Source organism: Astyanax mexicanus, chromosome 14 (genome assembly GCF_023375975.1).
Source record: "Astyanax mexicanus isolate ESR-SI-001 chromosome 14, AstMex3_surface, whole genome shotgun sequence".
Lineage (NCBI taxonomy): Eukaryota > Metazoa > Chordata > Actinopteri > Characiformes > Acestrorhamphidae > Astyanax > Astyanax mexicanus.
Genome location: NC_064421.1, coordinates 38,675,726 through 38,703,598, shown reverse-complemented (window position 1 = coordinate 38,703,598; position 27,873 = coordinate 38,675,726). Strand labels below are relative to the sequence as shown.

General features: G+C 37.7%; 1 protein-coding gene across 2 annotated transcripts; it reads left to right on the top strand.

Moving 5' to 3' along the window:
* The first annotated feature begins 17 nt into the window (after positions 1-17).
* Positions 18-26,501, top strand: kctd3 (potassium channel tetramerization domain containing 3). Of its 2 annotated transcripts, none has more exons than XM_049464245.1 (18): positions 18-463; positions 2,378-2,431; positions 2,797-2,842; positions 3,666-3,739; positions 3,837-3,895; positions 4,024-4,104; positions 4,691-4,846; positions 8,479-8,569; positions 8,681-8,871; positions 9,601-9,716; positions 11,349-11,436; positions 12,717-12,833; positions 12,952-13,140; positions 13,919-14,074; positions 15,648-15,744; positions 16,495-16,697; positions 18,255-18,393; positions 19,552-26,501. In XM_049464245.1, the coding sequence occupies exons 1-18, from the start codon at positions 390-392 to the stop codon at positions 20,120-20,122; spliced, it is 2,502 nt and encodes an 833-aa protein (XP_049320202.1). In that variant the 5' UTR covers positions 18-389; the 3' UTR covers positions 20,123-26,501. The 2 variants fall into 2 exon arrangements, with proteins under 2 accessions (XP_049320202.1, XP_049320203.1); XM_049464246.1 differs by having other exon boundaries at positions 20-463; positions 12,970-13,140.
* The last annotated feature ends 1,372 nt before the right edge of the window (positions 26,502-27,873 follow it).

The following is a 27,873-nucleotide window of genomic DNA, read 5'->3' as shown; positions in this document are numbered from 1 at the left end:
CGGCTGTGCTGGCTGGACGTGACTGACGCTCTTGCTTCTGATTGGCTGGCCGATATGGAACAGTCATAGCGGTGCAGGCGGCTCCGCGCGGCCGCTAGCAGCTCTCCGAACAGCAGGCAGCTAAACTAGCTGATCTAGCCGCGCTGCTCCGGGGGCTAGTGGAGCTTTCCCCCGCCTAATACTCGGGTTTATTAACCACACCGCTCCGGGGACATGGCGGAGAGGGGCGGGAGAGCCGCGGCTCGGTCCCCGGGCGAGGTTTAGCTGGGTTTTCGGGAGAGGAGAGAAGGGGACCAGGGGGAGAGGAGGACCGTAAGTACCGGATCGGGAGGACACGGTGTTCCTCCTCCACAGTGGCGGGGTTATAACGGGCTCCTGCGGGGAGAGACATGGCCGGAATCTGTAACAGCTCCACCACATCTGGAATGGGTGACATCATCCAGCTGAACGTCGGGGGAACGAGGTGGGCTAACCGTCTTAAACTTCTCCTCCCAGTTTACCCAGGTCTATGGGAGTTTATGTATATGTGTGTGTGGAGGGGCAGCAGTGGTCGTTTAGACGTTTTGTTTCTGAATTCAGTTAACTCCAGGCTAAGTAACTCAAGTCCTTGATAGCAAGAAATATCGACTAAACGTTTGTGTAAACATGGTTACATCACAAATGTTACTGTTGTTTAAACCTTTATTTAAAACTGCTTAATACGCATTAGTGTTGAAATTCTGACAGACGCTGAGCAAACGTTCATGTAAATGTATTGAAGTATGAGGGCGTTTCTACATTCAGTTTATATGTGTTTAACGTTAGATGGACAGCAATGGTCCTTTAGACATTTCGTTTTTAAACGCAGCTAGGTTAAATAATGTCCCTGATAGCAAAGTGCATTAAATATTTTTTCTAAATATCATGGTTTTATATATTTTAATGTTGTTTGAACCTTTAAACAGCCTTTATTACGCCCTTATTTTGGCTCGTCTATACTGTTAGGTAAAAGGTGGAAATAATAATTGTTATAATAATAATAATAATTAATATTATAATTGTTATTTAAATCTCGCTTTCTACACTGCAAGAACCCACTGCAGTCTATAAGGATATAATACAAACAAGTAAACTTTAATACAAACAACACATATAAAACAACGACACAATCAACTTAAAATCAATGTGCACAAATAAATAAGTACTGACATCAGAGATCAATGTGGTTTTAGTGATTTAGAGATGGAAAACATAGATTTATTTAACACCAAGGTCTATTGAAGTATGAGTTTATGCAGCATGTGTCAGCAGTGGTCATTTAGATGTTTCTGATTGCAGTTAAGTAAGCTAATATTAGTCCAGTCAATAATATTAGGAATATTAGGAATATTAGGTCTTCCTTCAGTAACACTGCTGGAGCATGGGCTTGTTTACGAATAAACCGACACTTTGGGTCAATATCAACATAACATGCCAAATTTTGTGTTTGCAATAAAGTTTTATTATGAAGCTGGAAATTGCAGATTAGCCAAAACGACTAATGGCTAACTGGTGATGCTATCAGTTTCCAAGCTGAATTAATGACTGATAACAGATAGTTGGCACTGTGCTGCTTAAGTAGGTTTTGTGGTTTGATATGATGTGTGGCTTATGGTTATTATGTTTTTAAATATTAGATTTACAATAATAGAAGCAGTTTGCTAGTTAGAGTTCATGTAAACTTTGGTATAGTCTATAATGGAGAATAAGCAACTAGTCTGAAGCAGGTGGCATTAACTGGGCAGTGAGCAGCTGATCTGTGTTGGGTGACAGGGAAGACTGACTTCCGGAAACTTCCATCAGTATCAGGCCGAACAGTTGATTAGTTCCTAACCTGATTTTAGTAGGTTTAACAGTCTCCTTAGATAATTATTCTGCTAGATGTAGGACAGTAATTTGACCTATCTGAAACAGATTAACATATTTTTCTTGACCACAGGATTTCCACATGGATGTTTAACAAATGAGAAGCTACTCACTGCATCAGTTAAGGTTAACTTATTGTTATCCGAAACATAATCAGCCATGCAGTAATTATCCAATGGGTTGCTCTATTATTTACAGTTTTACCAGGCAGTGTATTTAACCAGTTTATTTTACTATATTATCAGAAACATGCAGTAAATTATTAATATTGTGACATTAGTATCCATACCCTGTTTTCAAATGTAGATGTAGTCATGTATGTATAAAATCGTTATGAAATGGATTCAGGTGTTCAGATGGAAGATAAAACTACAGGACAAGGACAAAAAAGTGCTGATTGACTAAATAGAAATGAAAAAGAACACTCCGACTATCTCTGCTGAATACTGGTAAATAAAACTGACAAGTTTCTTTTTTTTTTTTTTTTTTTCAGATTCAGCACATCAAGACAGACTCTAATGTGGATTCCAGACTCTTTCTTCTCTAGGTAATTTTTCAGACTTTTTAAAACTTAAGCCATCATAATAATACGTGTATGTAGACCCAGTGAGGCCTGTGCGATATAATATTTCCCGATTCAGACTGACATTAAGATGAACAGGGTGTTTACTCGTGGTTCATCAGTGTTGTTACACTGAGTATGTTGACTCCAACTATCAGAGTATTTTCACATTTGTGTTAGAAATTTTCATCTTTTAATAAAATTTTTTTTTTACAACAATCCTAAAACTTATACATGAAAATCTACCTACCTTAAAATCATATTTACAGCCTACAGGCTTCCACTGTAATTGTTCTGTAATACTGTTTAGTGTAAGAGTGTTATATTTGGATCTTCTGTGTGTCCTCCAGCCTGCTCAGTGGGAGAATATCAACACTAAGGGATGAAACTGGAGCTGTAAGTAATAATGTGACATTTATTTTTATTTTGTATAGCCAAGAATATTGTTACCACAACAAAAACACTGAAATATTTATTCATTTTAAGACCACATCACCCACCCTTACTCACAATATTTAAAAACATTTTTACAATACAAAATACTGTAGTTATAAAGAAATTTTGGCACACAAACAGGAAGGCATCAGTAGCAGCAGATGTTTTTTTACTGTGGTATAAAGAAGGATGGGCACCTTTGATAATTTTTGTGATTTTTCCTTATAAATCATTGGTTATTCAGATCAGCAATTTCAGTTAAATTTTTAAAGAAGTGAAATTAAGTTTATAGGAGTTACAGAGAGTGTACAATAAATCTTAAAACAAAATTATGCAGGTGCAAAAATTTGGGCACCCCAATAGAAAAATTACATCAATATTTAGTAGAGCCCCTTTTTGCAGAAATAACAGCTTTTAAACGCTTCCTGTAGTTTCCAATGAGAGTCTGGTTAAAGGTATTTTCGACCATTCTTCTTTACAAAACATCTCCAGTTCAGTCAGGTTTGCATCGTTAAAAATGCTGATCTGAACAACCAATGATTTATAAAAGAAAAGCATGAAAATGACCTGGGGTGCCCAGACTTTTTCGTATCACTGTATTTACTGATCATATATTCAATGTGCTTAGAAAAGTATATTATGTATTATAATATCTTAATTAAATGTGATCGATTTTAAATGTTGTCATATTGCCTAGCTCTAGTTGTGACTAAAAATGATGAATTAGTGATAAAAGTTGTCATACATTTTTCTTTAAATTATTATACCTTTTTTTGTGCCACAGATATTTATAGACAGGGACCCGACAGCCTTTGTGCCCATTTTAAACTTCCTTCGGACAAAAGAATTAGATTTAAGGTAAGAGACCCCACATACTGGATTTGAATGTTGTACAAATGTATCATATATTTGTAGAAATACTTGGTTTGCTTCAACTTATTTTTGTCTGTCACAGGGGGGTTAACATCAGCATACTGCGGCATGAAGCTGAGTTTTATGGAATTACTCCTTTAGGTATAATTTGGAGATTTTTAACAGATATTTTTTCTTTAACTTAAGGCATAATATGGCAATTATGCCTTATTTCTATAAATTAATACCCGTTTCCCTCTGTTCTGTTGCTGTTCTGTTGCTGTGGTCAGTCCGACGCTTGCTGTTGTGTGAGGAGCTGGAGAGATCATCATGTGGAAGTGTGCTCTTCCACGGCTACCTCCCACCCCCAGGTACTGTGTGCTCACTAACAGGACCAGTACTGACCTGCTGGTCTGCTGTGATTACTTGATTATTCCTGATTAATCAACTAAAAAATAATTATTGAAAATGTATCCCATTGATTTGATTGATGTTTTTTTTCATAATGATAATTTGTTTTTAAATGTACAGTATTGCTGTTTTTTGGCCACTTCAGATGAAGAACCTATGTGTTTTTGGCCACATATTATTTTTTATATTTTGTTTATTTTTTATGAGAATTAAAAGCCTCATGCAAAGACAGATGCTCATGCAAAGACAGTAAAAAACATAAGGAACTGAAACTAAACACACATGGATTGCTTTACAGTGAAATAAAAATTTTCGCTGCTGTCCAGTGATCTACAAAGTTGATCAACAAAGGACCTAAAATTAGTTAGAATAATTTTAACCATAACTTTCTTTCAAAGTTGTGAAAATTATTGCTTTATCTAATGAACATTTACTCTATAGTAATGCGAGAGGCGAAGCGACCCAGATCCCTCAGAATTCTCTCCTCCAGTAAAACTGTTTCCAGTCTTCAGAGTTTACAGTCTGCTGGGTTTATTTGTCTTTCAGCTATCCCAGCCCGCAAAGCTACTGGTGGGCAGACTGCAGCTGCTGCCGGTCAGGACGAGCGGCCGGGCTCCTGCGGAGCAGAGGGGGGCTTCCCACGCTCCTGCCCACAGTCCGCTCTGCCAGGGCCTTCTGGAGGGGAGGGGGCAACAAGACTGGGTGAGTAAACCAGTATACAGTCATTTTATAAGAGGTTAATTTTGTGTCTAATACACAATAAATTAAATATTTTAATTTCCTTCATTATTTTGATTTAGTTACACATAGCTCAAACAAAGAAAACTTTTCCACTTTACTAAAAATTTTCAACATTTATTATAGTGGAAAATGTGTAAAATGCAATAGAGAGGGGAATTAAAGACTTAAATGCCTGCCACACTGCCTGACGTTACAGAATTAGTTATTTACATGGTTTGTCTGTTAATACAATGAAGAAAATCATCAAAAGTAAATATATTATCTTGTAAACTGCTCTTCATCTTGTCCAAGTAACAGAGCCAAAATCTTGTTTATGGTATTGGCCAATATTAACACCTATAGTAGGACAGGGTTTTATATTTTTTAAAATGTAGCCAACATGTTTAATTCAAACATTGACTGCATTCATGATTATCACAAGCAGAATAGTGAAATACTGAATATTTAATATTATGAGACCAAATTTAAAGGAGAACCCCAGTGTAAAATGGACTTTTAGTGTAGTAAAACATAATAAAAAGTACTTACCTTTGATGAATAGCAAACATCTGTTCTTCCACAGTGTTCTGAGATCCAGAAATTTTAACAGTTTGTCCAAACACCCTTCAGACTAGGTGACACCAGGCATTTTTTTTTTGCCCCAATTAATCTCTTCTTCCACCGTTATCCAGGGTAAAATCCCTGACATGTAAAGCCATCATTGGACTGATAATGACAGGTGGCAGGCTATGTGGAATATATCTGATCTATCAGAACAGTGATGGCGGTGCACGGAGCTGAAGCTAGCGTAATGGGATGTAAACAGTGGTTTTAATTAGCTTCTTGTGAACTTTTTAAGTTATTAATGCCTAGTTTTAAATGGCTCTCTATATTGTAGCACTCCAGCCCAGATGGTTGTTGAACCCAATTACAGAACAGTTGATCTTAAAGCAGGTAAACCCAAGAAGAAAGGAAAAATAAATAAAAACACTGCTCCTCACGCGGGATCCAACCCGTGTCCTCAGGGTCGTGGTCCCATACACTACTGCTGCCCCGGCTATTGAATTAAAGCGTGACAGAAAGACTGGAGGAATGTAAACTAAAGCTGACCAAAAAAGCATTTTATTTATTGATCTTTTTTTCGTTATTGTTTATTAGAGTTTAAACAACCTCATGGGCCAGATGTTTCATGCCTATTGCCAACCCCTGTTTTAGATTCTTTAAAGTAGCACCTTTTGCTTAAATGACATTTTGCACATATTGGCTGGATTTTCTTAGTCAGCTTTATGAGGTAGAGTCACCTGGAATGGCTTTCAGTAAACAGCTGTGCTGAATTTATCAAGATTTAATTACTTAAATTTCTTGCATCTTAATGTTCTTATCCATATTGTAGCAAGAACTACTCAACTAAATAAATAAATACGTTTAAGAAATGAAGATCAGTCAATCTGAAAAATGTAAAGAACATTAAAGTATCATCAAGTGCAGTCCGTTATGACAAAACTGGCTCTCATCAGGACCACTCCAGGAAAGGAAGAGCAAGAGTTCATGGCACCCCAAATAAGAGCCACCTAAATGCGTCATAGAGTATTTTGCTTTATTCAACACTTTGTTATTACATGATTCCTTCATAATTTTGATGACTTTAGATATTATTTACAATGTAGGAAAGTTGAATGAGAAGATTGTCCAAACTTTAGATTGGTACTGTACATTACATAAAAAAAAACTTTGGAACTCATTTTCTAGTTTTACAAGTGCTTTAAGTGAATATTGCCTTAGCCTGCACTTATATAACCTTTGTGCAACATTGATTAAATCCATCCAAGTCAGTAAGAAATTTAGACGCACTGAGCTTCTATGATATTGATATTGATATATATCGATATATTCATATATATCGATATATATTTATTGATGATGAGCCTATAAAAACAGTCCCTATAAAAATTTCCTTGTGAAGCTCATTAGTACGACTGTAACATGAACAGCCATTAGATGCAGGGTATTGTGGAGCAGTGTAGAGAGAAATGCTCTAGCAGAAGCTAATGTCTTTATCTTTAACAGAAACGAAGGGGGAGAGGGGCACCACAGAACAGAGCCGTCCACTGATTGGCTGAGCAGCAGTGGGCAGGGAAAGCCATCTTAAAAGGCCTTTTATGTCCTCTGTGCTCGGCCAAGTCATGTGAGAGGAATGATGAGAGGGAGCAATTTTACAGCTCAGTGCAGCGTTCATATACACACCACTGACTTACATCACACACAAACACAGGGTTTGGAAGAACGCTTGGACTGTTTGGAGTCCACTAAAAATGCAGCCACAAGCTGCTGACTGTAAAAATGTAAAAAAAAAAAAGAAAGGGCTTTTTGATTAGTGATTCACCTTATTTGAACCCTTGGGCCAAAACCTAACAACATCAACCTTTTATCCCAAGGCGAAATAATTTAATTTGCCACTGTTTTCACCATTAAGTTAACTAAATAGCCTAATTGTATTTTTGTCTTGTCACTCAGCAGTGCTATTCTGATCATTGATTTCCCTCAGCAGTGTTATTATAATTATAGATTTAACTCATAAGTGCTATTATAATTATGGTTTCCCTCAGGACTGCTAATCTAATCATGGCTTTCCCTCAGCAGTTCTATTCTAATAATGGATTTCCCTCAGCAGTGCTTTTTTAATTATGAATTTCCCTCAGCAGTGCTATTCTAATCATGAATCATGAAGAAAGGTCTATTCAATCATATTGTAACTAATACTTGCTACTCTAATCACAAATTTACCGTAGCAGTGCTATTCTAACTATTAATTTACCTCAGAAGGGTATTCTAATGATACATTTACCTCAGCAGTGCTATTCTTACAATACATTTACCTTTGTAGTGCTCAGTGTTAATTTCGTTGATGAATAATTTTCGTCATAGTTTTCGTCAACGAAGCTTTTTTCAAGACGAAAACGAGACGATAACTAAATAATAACAGCATAAAAAAATAAAAACGAGATGAAATTAACTGACCTTTTCGTCAACGAATAAAATCGAGGCGAAAATGTTTGGCAGGGACGACATCCAATCAGAACTGATTCAGTTTTGTGAAAGGTGGGAACCAGTTAGGATGAGATCCAATCATTACTACTTTAGCAAAGGTGGAGAAGGCGGGACAAGCGGTAGTAGTCATCCAATCAGTAACTGTTTCTTCTGCAGCAGCGCGGTCAGATACAAACCAGGAAGACAGACTTGCGTAAACTGTCGTTACTTGCGGAGCTCGACAGTGTTAGCTGAATGAAACAGGAGAGAGAGACGATATATTTCTCCTTTGACGTCGTGAAAAACAATACAATGTGTAAACCGCGTGGAGCGACTCCATCTCTGGTAAAAAGACCACAAATATTTCAGGCTTCAAATACATTGAGTAAAAATTTACATTTTGACATTTTTGGTGGCAATTTAAAAAAAGGTATCCTAAAAAGTCTTGTTTGGGTGTTGGTATAAAATTTAATACATCATATCCTTACTGATATGGAAAATTTATGTATACAATCTTATAAGCACATCTGTAGCTTGCTCGATCTCTAATCAAAGGCTTTTATTTTTATTCGCCTTATTTTTGTCAGGATCACCTGTAGATCCTAGGAAGGTGCTTATTGTCGCAGGCCATCATAACTGGATTGTAGCTGCTTACGCTCATTTCGTCATTTGTTACAGGTAATCTGTTCTAAGTACCCATTATCATGTTTTTACCAGTATTATATGATTATACACTACATTAAACACATAAAGATACCTTTTCAAAAAAACATTCTTATTGTTCTACAGGATAAAGGAGTCATCAGGGTGGCAGCAGGTGTTCTCCAGCCCGTACCTGGACTGGGCTATTGAGCGCGTGGCCCTTAATGCGAAAGTAGTGGGTGGTCCACATGGAGACAAAGACAAGATGGTGGCAGTGTCCTCAGAAAGCAGGATCATTCTGTGGAGTATTCAGGATGGGGGAAGTGGTAATGAGATTGGTGAGAAAAAAAATTATTTCTATAAAATGTATGAAAATAATAATATTTACAGTATTGTCAAAATTATTCACTCACCTGAATTGCGTTTGTTGATGTAAGACTTGGATGGAGCTGCTTGGCCTTGGAAACCCATTCCATTAAACACATTACATTACATTACATTTGGCAGACGCTTTTGTCCAAAGTGAATTACAATAGTGAAGTACAGAAGTAATAGAAGTTAAAGGTAAAACATCTTTATATAGGGCCTAAAGGAGGTCAAAGGGAAATAGTGGGATGGAGGAGTGAAGGAGGGGAAGAAGGAAATGAGGTTAGAAGTAGTTAGTTTGTTAGAGGTGTTAGGAGAGTAAGTGCTCTCCATGTTCTACTGTTTTTGAGCTTATCTAAAGCTACATGAAGTTTGGATTTGCTTTTTGTTCTCAGCCGCTTCCATTGTGTTATAATATCACTGACAGTTGGCTGTGGAATATTTAGTAGCGAGGAAATTTCACAATTGAACTGTACCATAATGGAGTTCACTGAGCTCCTGAGAGAGACTTATTCTTTCACTAATATTGTAGAAGCAGTCTGCATGACTATGTGCTTGTTTTTTTTGTACACCTGTGGCCATGGAAGTGATTGGACCCCTGAGTTCAATTATTTGGACGGGCGGGCGATAATTTTGGCAATATAGTATACTTTTATTTGAGCTTGTTGATGTGACCTAAAGTTCTCTGTATCTTCCTACAGGTGTGTTTAATCTTGGAGTACCTGTGGACTCTCTCTTTTTCATTGGGAGCCAGTTAGTGGCCACAAGTCATACTGGAAAGGTTGGGGTTTGGAACGCGGTCACCCAGCACTGGCAAGTAAGAACATTCAGCTAATAATTACTAATGATGAATGGGAGATGGTCAGATTGGTATTGGTTGAAACATTCTTTACATCAGAGAGGTTTTTAGACAATGTACACTTACTGGCCACTTTATTATGTACACCTTTCCAACTGCTTAGTAAAGTAAATGTTGAATCAGCCAATGGCAGCAACTCAATGCATTTAGGAGTGTAGACATGGCATAGACGATCTGCTGCAGTTCAAACCGAGCATCAAAATGGGGAAGAAAGGTGATTTAAGTGACTTTGTAGTTGGTAGCAGACGGACTGGTCTGAGTATTTCAGAAATCTACTGGGATTTTCACGCACAACCATGTATAGGGTTTACAGAGAACGATCAGAAAAAGAGAAAATATCCAGTGAGCTGCAGTTTTGTGGGAGCAAATGCCTTGTTGATGCCAGAGGAGAATGACCAGACTGGTACCAGCTAATAGAACAGTAACAGTAACTCAAATAACCACTCGTTACAACCTGTAGAAGAAGAGCATATCTGAACTACAACACGTCCAAACCTTGAGGTGGATAGTGAGCTACAGCAGCAGAAGATCACACCGGATGCCGCTCCTGCAGCTAAGAAAAGCAAACTGAGGCTACAATTCACACAGACTCACCAAAATTGGAAAAACTGGAAAAGCGTTACCTGCTCTGATGAGCCTCTGATGATTTCTGCTGCGACATTCGGGTGGTAGAGTCAGAATTTTGCGTCAACAACATGAAAGCATGGATCCTTCCTGCCTTGTATCAGCGGTTCAGGCTGGTGGTGCTGAAAGGGTGTGGGGGATATTTTCCTTGCACACTTTGGGCTCATTAGTTGAGCATCGTGTCTCAAACGCCACAGTCTACCTGAGTATTGTTGCTGACCATGTCCATCCCTTTATGACCACAGTGTACCTGTATCTTCTGATGCTACTTCCAGCAGGATAATGCTCCATGTCATAAAGCGCGAATCATCTCAGACTGGTTTCTTCAACACAACAGTGATTTCTGTACTGTACTGGAATGTCCTCCACAGTCACCAGATCTCAATCCAATAGAGCAGTTTTGGGATGTGGTGAAACGAGAGATTCACATAATGGATGATGCCATGAAGGATTAAGGCAGTTCTGAAGGCAAAAGCCTTCTTCAGCACATCACAAAGATTCTCAATGAGGTTAAGGTCTGGACTCTGGGGTGAACTCTCAATCCATGTGTAAAAATGATGATCTCATGCTCCCTGAACTCTTTCACAATTCCAACCTCATGAATCCTGACATTGGTTTATATATAGTTTATTCAGGTAGTCAGCTGACCTCATTCTTTCAGCACATACTGTTGCTGAACCTAGATCTGAAGAGCAACTTCAGCAACTCCAGATCATTTGCTTAGTTAAATCCAGGTGCCAATGTTTTTTTGCACAGGCAGTGTATAATAACTCAAAAATCACTTCAGCAGAACATTATGGGGTTGAACTGTAAGTATAAAATATAGTAACTATGACTGCAAATATAAATATAGAGGTGCAGGTTAATTTTTTTATTGTTTTGTGATACATCCATATAAAGTGTTTAAAACTAATGTATGAAGATGAGGAAGACAACACAACACACTGTTTGTGTTTTTCTGTGCAGGTGCAAGACGTTGTGCCCATAACAAGCTGTGACACTGCGGGGTCTTTCCTTCTACTTGGTTGCAACAATGGCTCCATATATTACATTGGTAAGCACCTGGTCAGGACTAGGCAGTGTGAACACCAAAAACACACTAAATCTAGTGTTTACAATTCCTATTTGGGACACTTCAACTTCCACCGTGTTACTTTCCCAAATCTATATACCAGAGTATGTGTAGGACATTATGAAATGTTAGCAGTGCTTCTCTTGTTATACTGTAGTTCTCCAGTGGGGATCCTAGTTCTCCCTCTAACCCAACACCAAGTGAGTGAACTCCTCTCTAGTGGAAGCTCTAAATCCTGACACATATACACATATACACCATATTTGTCAGTCTATAAGGCTCACTTAAAATACAACAATTTTCCCAAAATCATCAGTGCGCCTCATAATCTGGTGCACTAGTATGAATTTTACCAGTCTGGAGCAGTAAAGACACTCTGCTGAAGAACAGCGTTAAACAGGGGTTTCAGTTTGGTTCGCCAACAGTATAAGCATTATCTGCTAAGCGCTAGCAATTCAGCCGTTCAGAGGTGAGTGTTATTGACCTGTAGCCTGCTGCTAACCCCGGCTAAGTGCTAGCCATTTGGCTGTTCTGAGGTGAGTATTATTGGACTGTAGTCTGTGTGTTTTCAAGTCAAAGCTACATGGGACGAACCGCTAGCTAATATTTGCCTGGATTACTGGAGCACTTAGGGTTCCTCAGTGTAGCGCTGTCGGGCGGCAGTTAGACAGCATTATCGTTTACACGCTAATGCTAATGCTTCAGCCTCAGTGGAAATCTGGAAATCTAAGCTTACTGTAAATAAACGAAAGCCATTTACTCACCCAAATAATCAGTTTTCAGGGGAGAAATCTGTGTAGATTAACATTCAGTACTTGTTTGACTTGTCTGACTACACACTTGTTTACTTAACTTAGCTTAGCTTTACAGGTGACCTGCTGAATTACAAGCGAAACGTGGCGTCACATGTTAAAATGCGCCTTAAAATCCAGTGCACCTTGTTAATGAAAATAGATCAGAAAATAGACATTTAAAATCCAGTGTGCATTGTAGTGTGAAAAATACAGTAAGTGCATTTAGGTCAAACCACAGGGTCTACCCATGTGCAGTATGTGGCAAGTCCAGGAGGGGGAGCCATTACAACCCTGTTGTTACCATTTTGTATTTGATGGTTAACTGGATGAAAAAATTGTAAATTGCAGGAAAGAAGAAATAATATGATTTGATCAGTGAATCCAGTGGTTTGTATTATTCTATACATGATTTTTATATTTCTCCTTCAGTACAGGTACTTTTTTTAAATGCATTTTTCATTGTTTTAGACATGCAGAAATTCCCATTGAGAATGAAGGACAATGACCTCCTAGTGACTGAGCTCTACCACGACCCTTCTAATGATGCCATCACAGCCCTCAGTGTCTACCTAACCCCTAAAACCAGTAGGTGTCCTGTAGAAAATTAAGCATAATTAAGCATTGCACATGTACGCACTCTAAGACATTTATATTCTGCTGTATTTAATATCAATATACTGATCAATATAACACTGATTTACAGAGCTCATAATGTTTTTAGGTGTGAGTGGAAACTGGATTGAGATCGCTTACGGCACCAGTTCTGGAGCAGTACGTGTAATAGTGCAGCACCCGGAAACAGTTGGATCTGGACCACAACTCTTCCAGACCTTCACCGTCCACCGCAGCCCCGTCACTAAGATCATGCTCTCTGAGAAACACCTGGTATCAGGTAACATTACCGTTACAAGCAGTAATACCTTAGTAAACTTTGAAGGAAATAAATTGATTATGAAGTGATACTTCAGTGAAAAGCTTGGGAACATCCATACCTGTTTAATTTGTGAAGTATCGCCTGTGGTGGGTTAAACTCAAAAGTGTGTTAATCGTGACTGGTGGTGTCTAGCTAGAACTGCCCATGCAAACTGACAATTGAGAAATCACATCCACATTCAATGCAGGAGACCCCGTCCACATATCACAGTGCAGCGTCCTTCATGGGATATGATACTAGTTCCTGTCCCATGACCTGTGGCATGTCCGTGTATGTCAGCACTTGTTTTTCTGTTATCCAAATACGTAGCAAATGTTGTGAAGGCACAGTTTTAGTTATTCAGTGGTGATTCTGCTTGGGAAATCTGAGATAATTGAAACACATATAAATAGATTTCGTTCACCACTGCTTTTTTATCTTAGATTTTATAGAAAAAAAATGGATGAAAACGAAGATAAAAAAACAATTGGAAATGTGGATGTGGAAGTTAATGTAAAGGAGCATTCAGTAGGAAATGAGGGATTGTGTGAAATGAATAAAGCAGTCCAATTCCAAAACACCAGAGAGAGTTGCCTGCCCCGCCCACCTCTCCACAGAATACTCGGGCTGCCAAGCTGAGAGCATTGAACCTATATAAGTAATTACAAGATGAGTTTAATAACTCCTACCATTTAATCATTTACTACTGAAAATATATTCCTTATTGGTCCTTTAATGTTAATATTTTGTGTCACAGTGTGTGCTGACAATAACCACGTTAGAACATGGACAGTGACTCGCTTCAGAGGCATGATATCCACCCAACCTGGATCAACACCACTGGCCTCCTTCAAGATCATCTCACTAGAGGAGACAGAGAGTCACAGCAGTTACTCTTCTGGAAATGATATCGGTAAGAGTGACCAGTGTTGGGCACGTTACTTTGAAAAAGTAATTAGTTATAGTTACTAGTTACTTCTCCAAAACTGAGTTACTAACTGAATTACTCCACTATAAAAGTAAATAGTTACCAGTAAAAGTAACTATCGCGTTACTTTTGTGTTACTCCCCCCCGTTAATTTTGCAACATCCACAACTCACCTATTACAATAAACTTATTTTGTAACATTCTCTTTCTCTTTATACTTCACTAACTTGCCTTAACATTGTCACACTAAGTTGCTGTATAGTTGCTCAAAACATATACAGTTACAGTAAAAAAAATCCAGGATTTGCCTGGAATCCCTCTATTTACTCAAGACATGAGGTCTTGCTGTGATCTTACTGTGAACTACAAATGAACAGAAGTCAGGTTACAGCAGTGTTTCTCAACCCTGTTCCTGCATATTTCTGCTGCATATCCCCACTGCATATTCTACAGCTTTCTCTGCTTTAAATGCACTTAATAAAGTAAGTGGTGGTATGACATGTCTAATACACTGCTGGATATACATAACGATTGATTTATGGTTTACAGGGGGCTAAGGGATTTTAACAGGTAAACTCAATAAAAGATTATTAATTAGCTGATCAGTTGGATCAGGTGGAAAATGCACAATTTTAGGACAGAGGGTTAAGAAACTGCTTTAATCTACCAACATAAAGTATTGTACCAAATTCTGAATATCCACGACATCCAGCTTCTAGCTAACTAGTTAATCTAGCTTAAAGAATTTTCCTTCATTATATCTTATAGTGATCCTGCAATCGTAGTGACTAATCACAATGACTAGTCACAAACCGCAGTTTACTAAACACAAATTATATGGATTAATTTTATATATAATAGAAATATTATAATACTTAAAAAAAAACTTGTTTTACTTGTTTTAAGTGATCAACTGAGAGTCTTATTGCATTAGCTGATAATTTTGCTTTAATCAAGAAATAATGTATTTTCAAAAGATTAAATAACTTAAATCAAGTCAAAATAATAAGTATAAAGTATAATAATAATAAGTATAAAGTAATAGGTTATATAATCTCACAATATTTTGACCCCAATGGAGAAATGAAAAATATCCAACAGTTTTTGCATTGCAGAAGGAATCAACTGACAGGAATAAGGAAAACTTGGAAGGACTGTATTTTTCACACTATAAGGCGCACTGGATTATAAGGCACACTGTCAATAAATGTCTATTGGGGGACGCTAACTAAGTTAAGTAAAGCTAAACAAAACGATAATAAAAAAATACTTTCTTTCAAAGTCTAGCGAGATTTATCTCCTGAAAACTGTTTATTTGAATGAGTAAAGCGCTTCTGTTTATTTATAGCAAGTTTAGATTTCTGAATTTTCTCAGCACTATGGCTGGAGCATTAGCATTAGCGGCTAACCGCTAGATAATAGCTAGTGGTCCATCCCACAAAGCTTATTTAAACACGGTAAATTGTAGATTGAAAGATAGATTAATTGTTCAGCTTTGGTATACTTACACAACTGATATACAAAAATAAACTGTGATGCTTGTATTATTTTTATGTAGGTCCTTTTGGAGAGAGAGATGATCAACAGGTTTTCATTCAGAAAGTTATTCCCATAACCAATAAGCTGTTTGTGCGCCTGTCCTCTACTGGAAAGAGGTAAGTTTAAAAATCAGCAGAGCTGTACTCTCTACACACAAGAAACAGTGTGTTCAGATTAGTTAGTCATTGTGATTTATACCCACACTTCTGAGAAAAACAAATACATTTACATTTATCTGTCATGATAATCTGATTTATCTGATGATTTTAGCAAATGGCTGCAATGACACAAAGAGTAAAAAAATTGAAAGGGGTCTGAATACTTTTCATACCCACAGTACCATTTCTTTATTTTTAAAAGATTTTGCATTGTAAATTGAAATAAAGTCATACAAAATATGAAGAAAAAACATGGAATTATTTAGTAAACAAAAAAGTTTGAAACAAACCAGAATATATTTTATATTTTAAATTCTTCAAATAGCACCTCTTGTTTTGATGACAGCTTTACACATCTTGGCTGGATTTTCTCAGTCATTTTTATGCAGTAGAGTCACCTGGAAATTAGGCTTTCAGTTAACAGCTGTGCTGAACTCATCAAGAGTTAAATGCTTGTATTTCTTGCCTCTTAATATATTTAAGAGCATCAGTTGTAAAGTTGTGAAGAGGTAGAGTTGCTCTATTTCAGCCTCAGAAATCGCAAGTTAACAGAAGCCTAGATAAGAGCACGTGAATACTTCAGAGTATTTTGGTTTATTTAACATTTTTAAGTTACTACATGATTCTGTGTTCCTTCATAGTCTTAGATTATATCAGTATTCATTTATAATGTAGTAAATTTCATGTGTTTCACTGCCTGTATTGCAGGATCTGTGAAGTGCAGGCGGTTGATTGCACCACTATCACGTGTTTTACGGTGCGTGAGTGTGAGGGCTCCAGCCGAATGGGCTCCCGTCCCCGCCGCTACCTCTTCACCGGACACGCTAACGGCAGCATTCAGATGTGGGACTTGACCACAGCTATGGACACGGTCAACAAAAGCGATGACAAAACCAAGTGTGAAGCTGCTGGTAGGATTCATTCATAAAACAGTCCAGTTACAGTGTTTTAGGGATTCACATGAGAGACATCAGAGACTGTCTAGCCAGCTACTTAGCACTAACACAACCTGTGCACAGTTCTCAGTGCAAAGCCTAGCTTGGTTGGATGGAATCCCTTCTAGATTATTAGCATAGCCTATCTTAGCTACTTTGCTAACACATTAGTGGCAGTTCTACCAGTATAAAACCTAAATCCCTATCGAAATCCAGCTTTCACCAATATTACAGCTTTTAATCCCATATGCCCTTGTGTTTCAGTGAGTGTATTTTGCAGTGTGCACCGGTAAAACCTATAAATACCCCTTCAGTGCTAAACACTGTAGCTAGGTATGGTAAATAATTACCCAGCTGCTAGCTGTTCAAATAAAAAGCAGACATGCTATTTGCGAGTCCTCTACTGGAAGAATGGTCGCTAACTTGTTAGCTGATTAGCTAAGCTAATGAACTACCCATCTGACAAGCCATTTTAATAAAAAGCTGATATGCTATTTCTAAGTATTGTGTGTACTACTGGTGAAATGGGCACTAATGTGTTAGCTAGGTAGTTCTGTTGATTTGTGCTGCCTTGTGAGCTCAGATTATACACCAGAGAAAAACACAGTTATCATGGAAAACACATGAAAAAATTGAAAACTGTTGAATGACTGTATGAATGAACAGAGCCGCTAAGCAGCACATATTAATTAGTTAAACTCAACATAACACCCCGGCTAAGCTAAGCATAACAAAACTTAGCTAAAGTGGCTAAGATGTGGTTATTGTTCTACAGAATTCTGATGCTCTCAGATTGATCGTTCAGGATATCTACAAACTTCCGAATATTGATTTAGCCCTATGTGGTCAGGATTAGTTACTCAGGGGGACGTCTATAAAAAACTTTTACACTTCTACTGAGGGATAAAACTCTCGTATCCGAACTACAATTGAAAAAACAGAAGGACCAGTGTAGATTTTTGTGACGTCACAATCAGTAGCGCCTCCATTTCCACACACTGTTGTGTTTACATGGATCTCCGTGGAAACGGGCGCCCAAAGTGTAATTACGGTGCGTGGCAGTGGACAAATAGCTATTTTATGAAACGCAAGGTGACAAAACTCAGAGATGTGCATCTGGATGGGACTAAAATTACTGGAGGACCATGGAGTTCAGTAAAAAAACAGTAGGATATTCAGCCTGTTATTTTCTCAGAAAACATATGAGAAAACCACATACAGGATCGTTCCGGGTGAGAATAAAATCACAGAGGACCCCCATAAAATAGAAAATTAACCCAGGACCCCCTGAGAAACTAATACCATCCAGATAGGCTTTTGTCAAAGTACAGGTGTTTTTGTTCTAAAGATGCTAATTTTAGCCATTTTTTTGCCATTAACCATTGGCAAAGACAAAACTTAGGCCCCAAGTATGGCAAACATAACAAAAAAAAAACACTTGACTGACTCCCTAGAATAGGAAACATTACTGTGTAGATTATGGTAAAACAGTTTTATCTTAACTTTACTGTTACTGTGTTGTTTTTTCTGAAGAAGTGGGAGGGCCCACGGAGGAGGAGCTTCTGAAGTTGCTTGATCAGTGTGACCTGAGTACATCACGCTGTGCAACACCCAACATCAGCCCGGCGCCCTCGGTCCTGCAGCACAGCCGCCTCAGAGAGTCCTGCTCCAGGTTAGGCCCTGCTCTCACCTCAGAACTCCAATCTGTGTTAGTAGGTTTCTATATTTAACAGCTCACAGAAGATAGACCCCCTTATTATCAGTGATATATTTTTTTTCCTCCATTTTCACTTTCTGTCACTTTCTATCACTTTCTTGTGTACATGGACAGAGACCTTCGTTTGCAATGTAGCCGAGCTGATACAATAGAAATAATTTATAGTACCAGTCAAAAGGACACATCTCTTCTCATTCAGGGTGTTTTTTTTCTTTATGATTTTTTTGCATTGTTAATATTAAATTTATTCTTCTAAGTTGCACATTGATCTTTGAGGAAAGATCTGCACACTCTTGGTATTTTAATCCCAGTGTCATGAGGGAGAATCACCTGGAATAGTTGTCTCAGTGTCTTGAAGGAGTTCCTGGAGGTGCTGAACAATAGGTGCTGCTTTTCCTTCACGCTGCGAAGCTCCAGCTCATCCCAAATCACCTCAAATCACCATCTCAGCTCATCAGGTTTAGATCAGAGGATTAATGTGGAGATTAAACACTTTTTTGTTTACTTAGTTATTCCTTATGTTCCATCATTGTTTTTTTTATTTCTTTAATATTAATATTTAATGTAGAAATTAATTAGAAATGAGGAAAACACTAAATGAAAAGGTGTGTTTAAACTTTTAACTTATACTGTAGATTTTATTAATGGTTAAATTACATAAAAAAACAAACAACAGCATCAACAGATAAACAAATTCAACTTTCAAAATGTAGATTAACACAAAAAAAGTAAATATGCATAGGCAATAAATAAAAAACAATAAAAGAAAGAAAAACAAAAGAACAATGAAGGTAAGTTAAAAGAGCCAATCTACACTTGACATCTTGAGCCATGTGAATAATTAAAGTTTCGTTCTCAAGGTGCTCATGGGGTCATGGTTTTCGCTGTACAGGACCGATTATATAAGATCGTCTCGTGACGAGAGCTTTCCATTCAGACTTGTGCTGTTGTGTTGAAGCATTGTTTGTAAGTAAAGTATCTCAGAATTCCAAAGTAATTCCAGCATCTGAAACATTACTAGAGGAGTCATATTGCAGGATTAAGGCTGAGTCCAATTCATACACTGCATATTAAGCGTTAATATATATATTTTTGTTTGTTTATTTACCTCAGCCTTCAACTCCAGACGCAAGAGCCCATCTCTGAGGTGGCCACATACGGAGCCCTGCGGCCGTACAGAGAGAGCCCCCTGCTGGCGCGTGCCCGCCGCACAGAGAGCTTCAACAGCTACCGAGATTTCCACAGCCTGAACCTGGCTAAAGTCCTGATGGAGCACAACGGGCAGTGCGGCGCCGAGGACGAGGTGCGTCAGTCTGCGAGCGACAGCAACGGTGACGACGGTGACAAAAAGACTCTGATCACAGAGCAGTGGAGCACCAGGTCCTCAGAGAGTCCAAAATCTGCTGCGAGCCGCCAGGCCCCAGACAGCCCGGGAGACCACCGCCGCAGGGCCCACTCGTCAGACGAGGGGACGTCAGACTGCCGGGCGGAGGGCAGGAGGAGAGGGGCGTTCGAGGGGAATTTCTTGAGCAGGAAGAAGGCTCCCCCTGTCCCACAGCTGAGCTCTGTGCCAGTGGGAGCTGATGCAGGAGGCAGCGACTCCTCCAGCACAGCCTCGCCCTCTCCAACTAAAACATCCACCTCCCCTCGCCACCGCAAAGGCCCAGACATGAGCAGCGAGTGAGAGGTCATCCATCTGCTGCAGTGGTTCTCAGCTTGGGTCCTGTAGTCCTGTACTCATATCCTGCACTCTTTTTGTGGTTTTCTGCAGTTCACCAACATGGCAATGGCTTTACAATACATTAGCTTATTTAAAGCTTGTAAAGCTCCTCAGCTGAGAACCACTGCTCCACTGTTCCTACCATATTATACCAGGAGTCACTGTTACAAGCCCACACAGAACCAGTGGGCTTATGATTTACATATCTCTAAAAATCTACATATCTCTAGCTCTAGGGTAATAGAGCAGAAATACAGTGGTATTACAAATTTTGGCACCCCTGATAATTTTCATGATTTTTCTTTATAAATCATTGGATGTTCGGATCAAAAAGTTCAGTTAAATATATCATATAGCAGATGAATACATGGATATTTAAGAAGTGAAATGAAGTTAATGGGATTTAAAGAAAGTGTGCAAGAAGTCTTTAAACAAAAATGGGCACCCATGTCACTTTATTGATTTGAATACCTTTAGCACAATCATCGGAACATAAAATTAGTTTTGTAAGCTCAATGACCCTTGACCTACATAGACTGGTGAATCCAATTTTTAGAAAAGGTTAAGTTGGCCAATTGCAAGTTTTTCTCCTTCTTGCATCTTTTCTGAACAATTCTTAAATTACCTGAAAACAAAGATTGTTCTACATTATTTAGGGAAGAAATACAAAAATATAATTATAATAAATATAATTTCAGCTGTCAGTTTCCACTCTGAGGAACATGGTGAGAAAACGGAAGACCACAGTCAACCCCCAGAGCAGCTCCTAAGACCTACAACATAATCTAGCTGCACATGGAGACACTGTGCAACTATTCAGAGCACTTCACAGAAGAAGCCTTTTCAGAGCACACACCACAAACAGAGTCGCTCTAGGTATGCTAAAGCTGAAGCACATTTGAATAAGCCAGCTTGATTTAGGAATAAGGTGCTGTGGACTGATGAAACTAAAATTGAGTTATTTGGAGGGCCGGTTGTTTATGCATGGAGGAAAAAGAACACAGCATTCCAAGACGAACACGTTACTGCTCCCCACAGTAAAATTAGGTGGTGGTTCATCATGCTGTGGGGCTGTGTGGTCAGTGCAGGTACTGGGAGTCTTGTTGAAGTTGAGGGTCGCATGGATTACAGTCAAGATTCTTGAGAACAAAGTTTAAGAATGAGTGAAAAAGTTGTGCCAGGTCATTGTCTTGTTGAATACTTCAACAAGTACAATATTCTGGAATGATCATCTCAGTCCCCAGACCTGAATATTATTGTAAATCTGTGGTGTGATTTAAAGCGGCTGTTCATGATCAGAAACCATCAAACCTGACTGAACTGGAGATGTTTTGTAAAGAAAAATAATCTAAAATATCTTCAACCAGAAGCCAGACTCTCATTTCTCTCAACTCTTTTTCTGTTGGGGCCCAAATTTATACAACTGTCTAATTTTGTTTAAAGAATTATTGCACACTTTCTGTGAATCTTATAAACTTCATTTTACTTCTCAAATCTCACTGTGTTCATCTGCTATATGATATATTTAACTGAAATTGCTAATCTGGACACTGATTTATAAAGGAAAATCATGAAAATTATCAGGGGTGCACAGACATTTTTATACCACTGTATTTGTACAGAGCATGACTGTGTGTCTGCTTGCTATCTCTTTAGTGTGTGTTTCTAACACTACATAAGTTGCTTTATTGGTTTCATATCCATCACAGAGTTATTAATACTAATTTCACTTTAGTACTTCTAATCTGTCCTTTAGTGTCTGTCAGTAGACTCCTCCCTAATGTTCCCTTATCTTTCACTGAGAAAATCACCACACCCAGGCAGATCAGTTACAACCAGCCCGCCATTCTTTCATTCTGCTATTCTCTTACATTCTCTTACATTATAGTGAAGCTACAGTATGTAGATAGATCCATAGGCCTTAATGATCCATATCAGCTTTCTTTTCTGTAAACTAAAGGCACTTTATTTTTGCTATTACAGATAACATTTGATGAAGGGAATATTCAAGCTTTTTTGAAGCCAGGTGCCTTTAATATTGTTAATTTTATTCTGGGTTTATACGTTTATTAACCTTTCTCGTAGGTTGTATGAAGAGGGGGTTCATTCTAGACTATTTCTTTTCATGGGACTTTAGAGAAAGCAGGCTAACTTTGCACAAAATCCTGTTTTACAGCAGAAACCTTAATCCAGATGCACTACATTTATTACCTTATTACATAACTTTTCCAGAAGTGTCTCACAGCGCATGAGCAGATATCCATCAGTTACTCCATTTTAGAAGTTTTGAAGTAAAAACTGAAACAAAACTCCAGGATGTACTGATGTTTTCATCATGTCTTGTGTAAACAATAAGTTTAGCCCCACCCACTTCTTTGTGTCTGTGGAATGTGGTGGTGTGCACTACTTATTTATATATATAAATATTATACAGCATATTACTCTTCTAGCACTGCATTGACTTGTGGCTGCCGGCCATCTTTCTTAATATATCTACATTTTCAGCTCATTTTATTAATGCCATTTGGAGTTATGAGTGGCAGACTGGTGAGCTGCTAGTGTACAAGAATGCTCCAACAACGTCTTGTTTTGTTGTAGTGGTTTGTGTTAGCAGAATTTGACGATGCTGATTATCCCCAGCATAATGACTGCTGTTAATACTACTATTATTATATTTGTGTCATATTTGCATTCAGATTTTTTTGTTTTCTTTGAACACTAATTTAAAATGACCCCTGCTGGTTTCGCCTTTATCTGAGGTTCTAAAAGTGATTTCCAGTAATGAAGAAGCTTTTAAGATATGCAATGTAGTGTTGTAGTCAAAACCAAAAGAGCCGAGTCAAGACCAAGACATTTAGTAGTCGAGTCTGACTCAAGACTAAGACCAGGAGTGACTGAGAGTGAGGCAAGACCAAGACACAGAGTCCGAAAGTAAATCAAGACCAAGACTTTTAGTTGTTTGCTTCTGCACAAATATCAGCTCAAACAGTGACTGCAGCAAGCTTATGCACCTCCATGTTGGCATCTGCATCACCTAGGTAACACAAGTCCAGTTTGAATGGGGGTGCATGTGGTCTGGAATCTGATGGTGTAGTGGATCATGCTCAATTGTGTAATGTGTCTATATTGGTTTCGCTTTCATAAAAACCTGTAAAAACCGTGGTGTATTGTAATAGATCCAGGCTGTTTTATCTGCTCACACTTAAAAGTCAACTTTTAATAGTTGAATCTGAGACAAGAACAAGATCAATAGTGACAGAGAGGAAGACAAGACATAGACAGCATCACATTGAATCTGAATTTTAGTCAAGACCAAGACATTTATTAGTCGATTCCAAGTCAAGACCATAACTTTTAGTAGTTGAGTCAGAGTCAAGAGTCAAGACCAAAGCTGTAGTTTTATAATTAATACCAAGACGTTTATTATTCACCAGGGTTTATACACTTTTTAACTAAAAATTTTCCATGCCTTCATGGCAAATTTTTATGATTTTTAAAACAACAATCAATGCAGACATGGACAATAAAACCAAAAATTTACTAAAACCATGATTTTTCCAGGTTTTCATGACCGTGTGAACCCTGATTCACACTTGACTCAAGACTGACACTTACTATTTGAGTCAAATACGAGATCAAGACTTTAATAGTACATTCGGAGTTGACTTTTAGTTGCTAAACCTGAGTCTAGACTAAAGGAGAGTTTTTACTTTTGCGTCGATCCTACGCCGTAGCCTCCAGCGAGAGTGTGCTACGTAGCAGAGCACGTTTACACTTCTACATCCGTGATATCAGTGGCTCTGCGTCGCTCTGCAGTTTTAATTGCAAAGGTGGGAATGTGTGGGCAGGAACGTGATGCCCAGCGGACCAATCACAGCTGCAGCTGTTTGCCTCATGTAGTTACTTTTTCAGGGAGGTGCACGATTGAGCTACAGGTAAGGTATGTAGCGATGCATAGGCTAGGCTGAGGTAAAGCGGTGCCCACTTTATCTCAGGACCAAGACAAGACTAAATCCAAATGAGATTGAGACCCAGACGAGACTGAGACGTCTGGTTTGGTTTATGGTCTTGAGACCGGTGGCTCGAACACTACAGCACTATGTTTAGTGTATTCAGACAGTATTATACACTATAACTGAGTAGACAACCTGATGCCTGTGAAGTTGTCTATGTTGTCAGTATACTGTATATATACTCATTATAGCCTTCACCTAATATATAATCCTAATTAATTTGTATTATTGAAATTGCACTTATTGTGAATTTTGAGTGTTTATGTTTGTCTATATATGTCCAGCTAACTATGCTCATCTGTCTTATTGCAAGATAGCTCCACTGTCACTTTCTGTGTAGCCATGACCTGGCTGTGTTTACACTTTTAATCCTACCTGAGAGAACTGTACACTATATATAACTATATACACAACTATTGACACGGTATATCATGAATTTCACATTCATTGTATGTTATTACAGTGCATTACATGTTATTATTTTATGCATTATAACATAGGAAGTAAAAGATTTGAAAGAGATTGAGAGTTCTATCCAACAGAACCTTTTACATTTTCTGAACCAGTTTCATGATGTTGGATAACGCACACATATCTGTCAAATTGGATTCTATTCAGGATTTCTCTCCATATCATGATTATAGTCAGTACTATACAATCAAACAATGGCATGTTTGATTGCAAAGAAAGAAAATTTCCTTTCAAATTTGCATTAAATGTAATATATATGTTTGTTTTGCAGTAGAAAAACACATTTGTGTTATGGGACATCAATATGTAAATTAACCATGAAGTAGTACCCTATGGGAGTGCTTGTTAGGGAAAACTGCCCAAATGATGATCTACTAATGAGTTTTGTTGTTATTATTCATAGTGTTAAACAATTGGTTAACATATACTTAATGCACACTTGGTATATGGCTCAGTCTATCATTTTAAAGAACTGAAAATGTAAAGAAAATGAAAAAACAGTTAATAATCAAGTCTTTGTCAATTTTCCCTAAAAAGACACAAGTTTATATAAGTAATTTGATTGGCTGTATCATGAGATATCTACCTTTATCTTTGAAGGGAAAAATATGAACCATTTTTAAATAAGTTTTTTAAACTAAAATATGCTATATTTAGACTTAAATTTCTCCCTTCCTGAGAGCACTTACAATAAAAGTAACAATAGTAAATATAAATATGGATATATTTACTAAACATTCTCAATTACACAATAACATGGCTGTTCTTGTACTGTTGTTCTGCAGCTTCATTTTGCCACCATTTAATTTGCTGATTATTCATATGCTTAATGCGTTTTGCTTGTTAGAACAAATGTAAAAGTTCTAATACTATTTAAGCTAAACAAGTGAGAGAGCCTGCAGGTTCTGCTGGTGGGTCCGAGTCACAAGTCAGATTCCAGCCAATATGCTCATGAGGGGTTTACATGGGTGTAGCGTGGGCTAGGTGGGTTCCAGGTGGGAACTGATGGCTTCTGAGTGGGTTTGTAATGTTGTTTTCATGTGTGATGCAATCAAATATAGATAGTCTTATTAAAACATGGTCACTCTAAACTTCTTAAGACTTTTCCACCAATTAGACTTACTGAAGTTCTTGCTTCATTACTCCACATGGTGGCACTATTATCAAATGAAGAGTGTAAATCAGCGCTGAAGAATATTGGTGGTGAAATTCTGTGAAACTGACACCGATAAATCCATAATTCCTGGTATTTGCTTATTTAGGTGAATTTTATTTTCTTCAGTAACACAGATGAACTGAAATATTGTAAAGAAATGTATTGTTATATATATATATCAAGTATCGCAGAATCACAGTATCATGATATCATGGTTACCGCGTGCAACACATTGTAATAATATTGTATCATCAGATGCCCTGTGGTTCACACCCCTAGCTGTTAATGGGCCACATCATTACAGCCCACCTTAACCTCACCTGGACCCCATCTTGGCCCAATAACTGTAATAACAGCATCTATATATGGGGCTGACACGGAACCCATGGATAAAACTTTGATTTTTGGGTTTTCATTGGGGTTACCCATACAGATCCTACATGAATATGTTATCTGGGATTCTGCTCTTCATTGTCTGATATCTGATTATTTATGATTAGTCCAACTTAGACCAATTTATGAAGGCAAGTCTGCAGAAAGCACGTTTTAAAATGGGACTGATGTGTGGGTTATTATTTCTGTAAGTTCAGAAAGTTAAGAACGTGTAATACTCATTATGGTACTGCTACCAGTGTCTTAAAACTGGCATTTTCTCCTTTTTTTCCCCTTGACACAATAAAGACGTAACCAAATGTTCAAATTATTCAGAATCATTATTTTAATGCATACAGAAACAACACTTTCACCAGCACAAAGTTCCTTCAGATAAATTACTGCCCAGTTTTTACACAACACAGAAGTATGTTATAATACAAAAAAAAAAAACATTAAATTAACAATAAAAACAATAAACTTAACTGATAATACTGATAATCTGTTTTTTTAAAAAATCTTAAAAAAAAATCACTTAAAGTCAGAATTGCTTGTATTTCATTTTGCTTATTCGAAAAAGCTGAAACTGAAAGTTAAACAGAAGTAATGATCAGCACAGCTACAGTCTATTGCTATTTCATACAGGTTTAAAACAACCCCTCTGAATACACATGCGACACCCGGTATATCCACATGTGACCTTATAAACAGATAAAAATAACACAAACATGAACAGTCAGGACTTTACATTAACATGTACATCAACATTTAAGACACGTATGATCAGTTGGCATTGTCACAATTACTGATATAAGCGATATTTTCTTGATCTAGTAGGCACAACTTCACACTCTCTATGTTTCCATTACTACCAGTCATCCCACACGTCTACAAAGACAGCAGAAGCAATGACTCAGTGGGTCTTCAAACACTTATTGGGGAAAGTATCAATAAAGACTAGTTTAATGTATTATAGCCACATAATTGTTAAACTACATATATATTTCTTCAAAGCCCACTGTACGAGTTGAATTTTTAATATTGTTTTGAATTTGATACTGTTCTATATATCAGATCTGTGAGCAAAATGGCTCTAAACCGCATTTAATGAAACCTACAAAATCCCAGCTCATGTTTAAAATATCTGATGTGATGCTTTTCCACTGCATGGTGCCAACTTAACTCAACCCCATCTAACAAAATCCAGACCAACTTCACCCAACACAATCCAACCCAACCCAACCCCATCCCAACTTAACTCTTAACTCTCTTGTTACCTGCTTTGTTTTCCATTTTGTAATAGCTACCAGGTAGCAAATTTCCCTTAAGAAAAGAAAGAAAAGCCAAGTTGAGTTGAGTAATGTAAATACAATGCAGTGAAAATAGCATCATTAGATAATGAATAAAGATTTCAACTGATTTATTTTCTGTGTAACTGAATTGTCTGTGTAACTAAGATGTAAACCATGTCATTGAAAGTGGTTTGATAAGGGACCTCATAATAGATCATGTCAAGTCATGTCGTTATTTTGCAGTCGGTACCATGTTGTTTATGCCCATACTTAGACCATGTCTAAGTAGTTCAAGTGAATGGGGAATTTGATTTTATTCTGTGTACATTTACCTCCTAAATATCACTGGATCCTCTGAATTTCGAGATCATTTAAGAGGAGTAAATAGAAAAATGCTAACTTTAAGCTAAT

Excerpts from the sequence above, each read along its gene's own strand:
- kctd3 (XM_049464245.1), top strand. The coding sequence starts at position 390 with ATGGCCGGAATCTGTAACAGCTCCACCACATCTGGAATGGGTGACATC. Across the intron at positions 13,141-13,918 it reads TGAGAAACACCTGGTATCAG|TGTGTGCTGACAATAACCAC; the intron begins GTAACATTACCG and ends TTTGTGTCACAG. Across the intron at positions 16,698-18,254 it reads AACCAAGTGTGAAGCTGCTG|AAGTGGGAGGGCCCACGGAG; the intron begins GTAGGATTCATT and ends TTTTTTCTGAAG.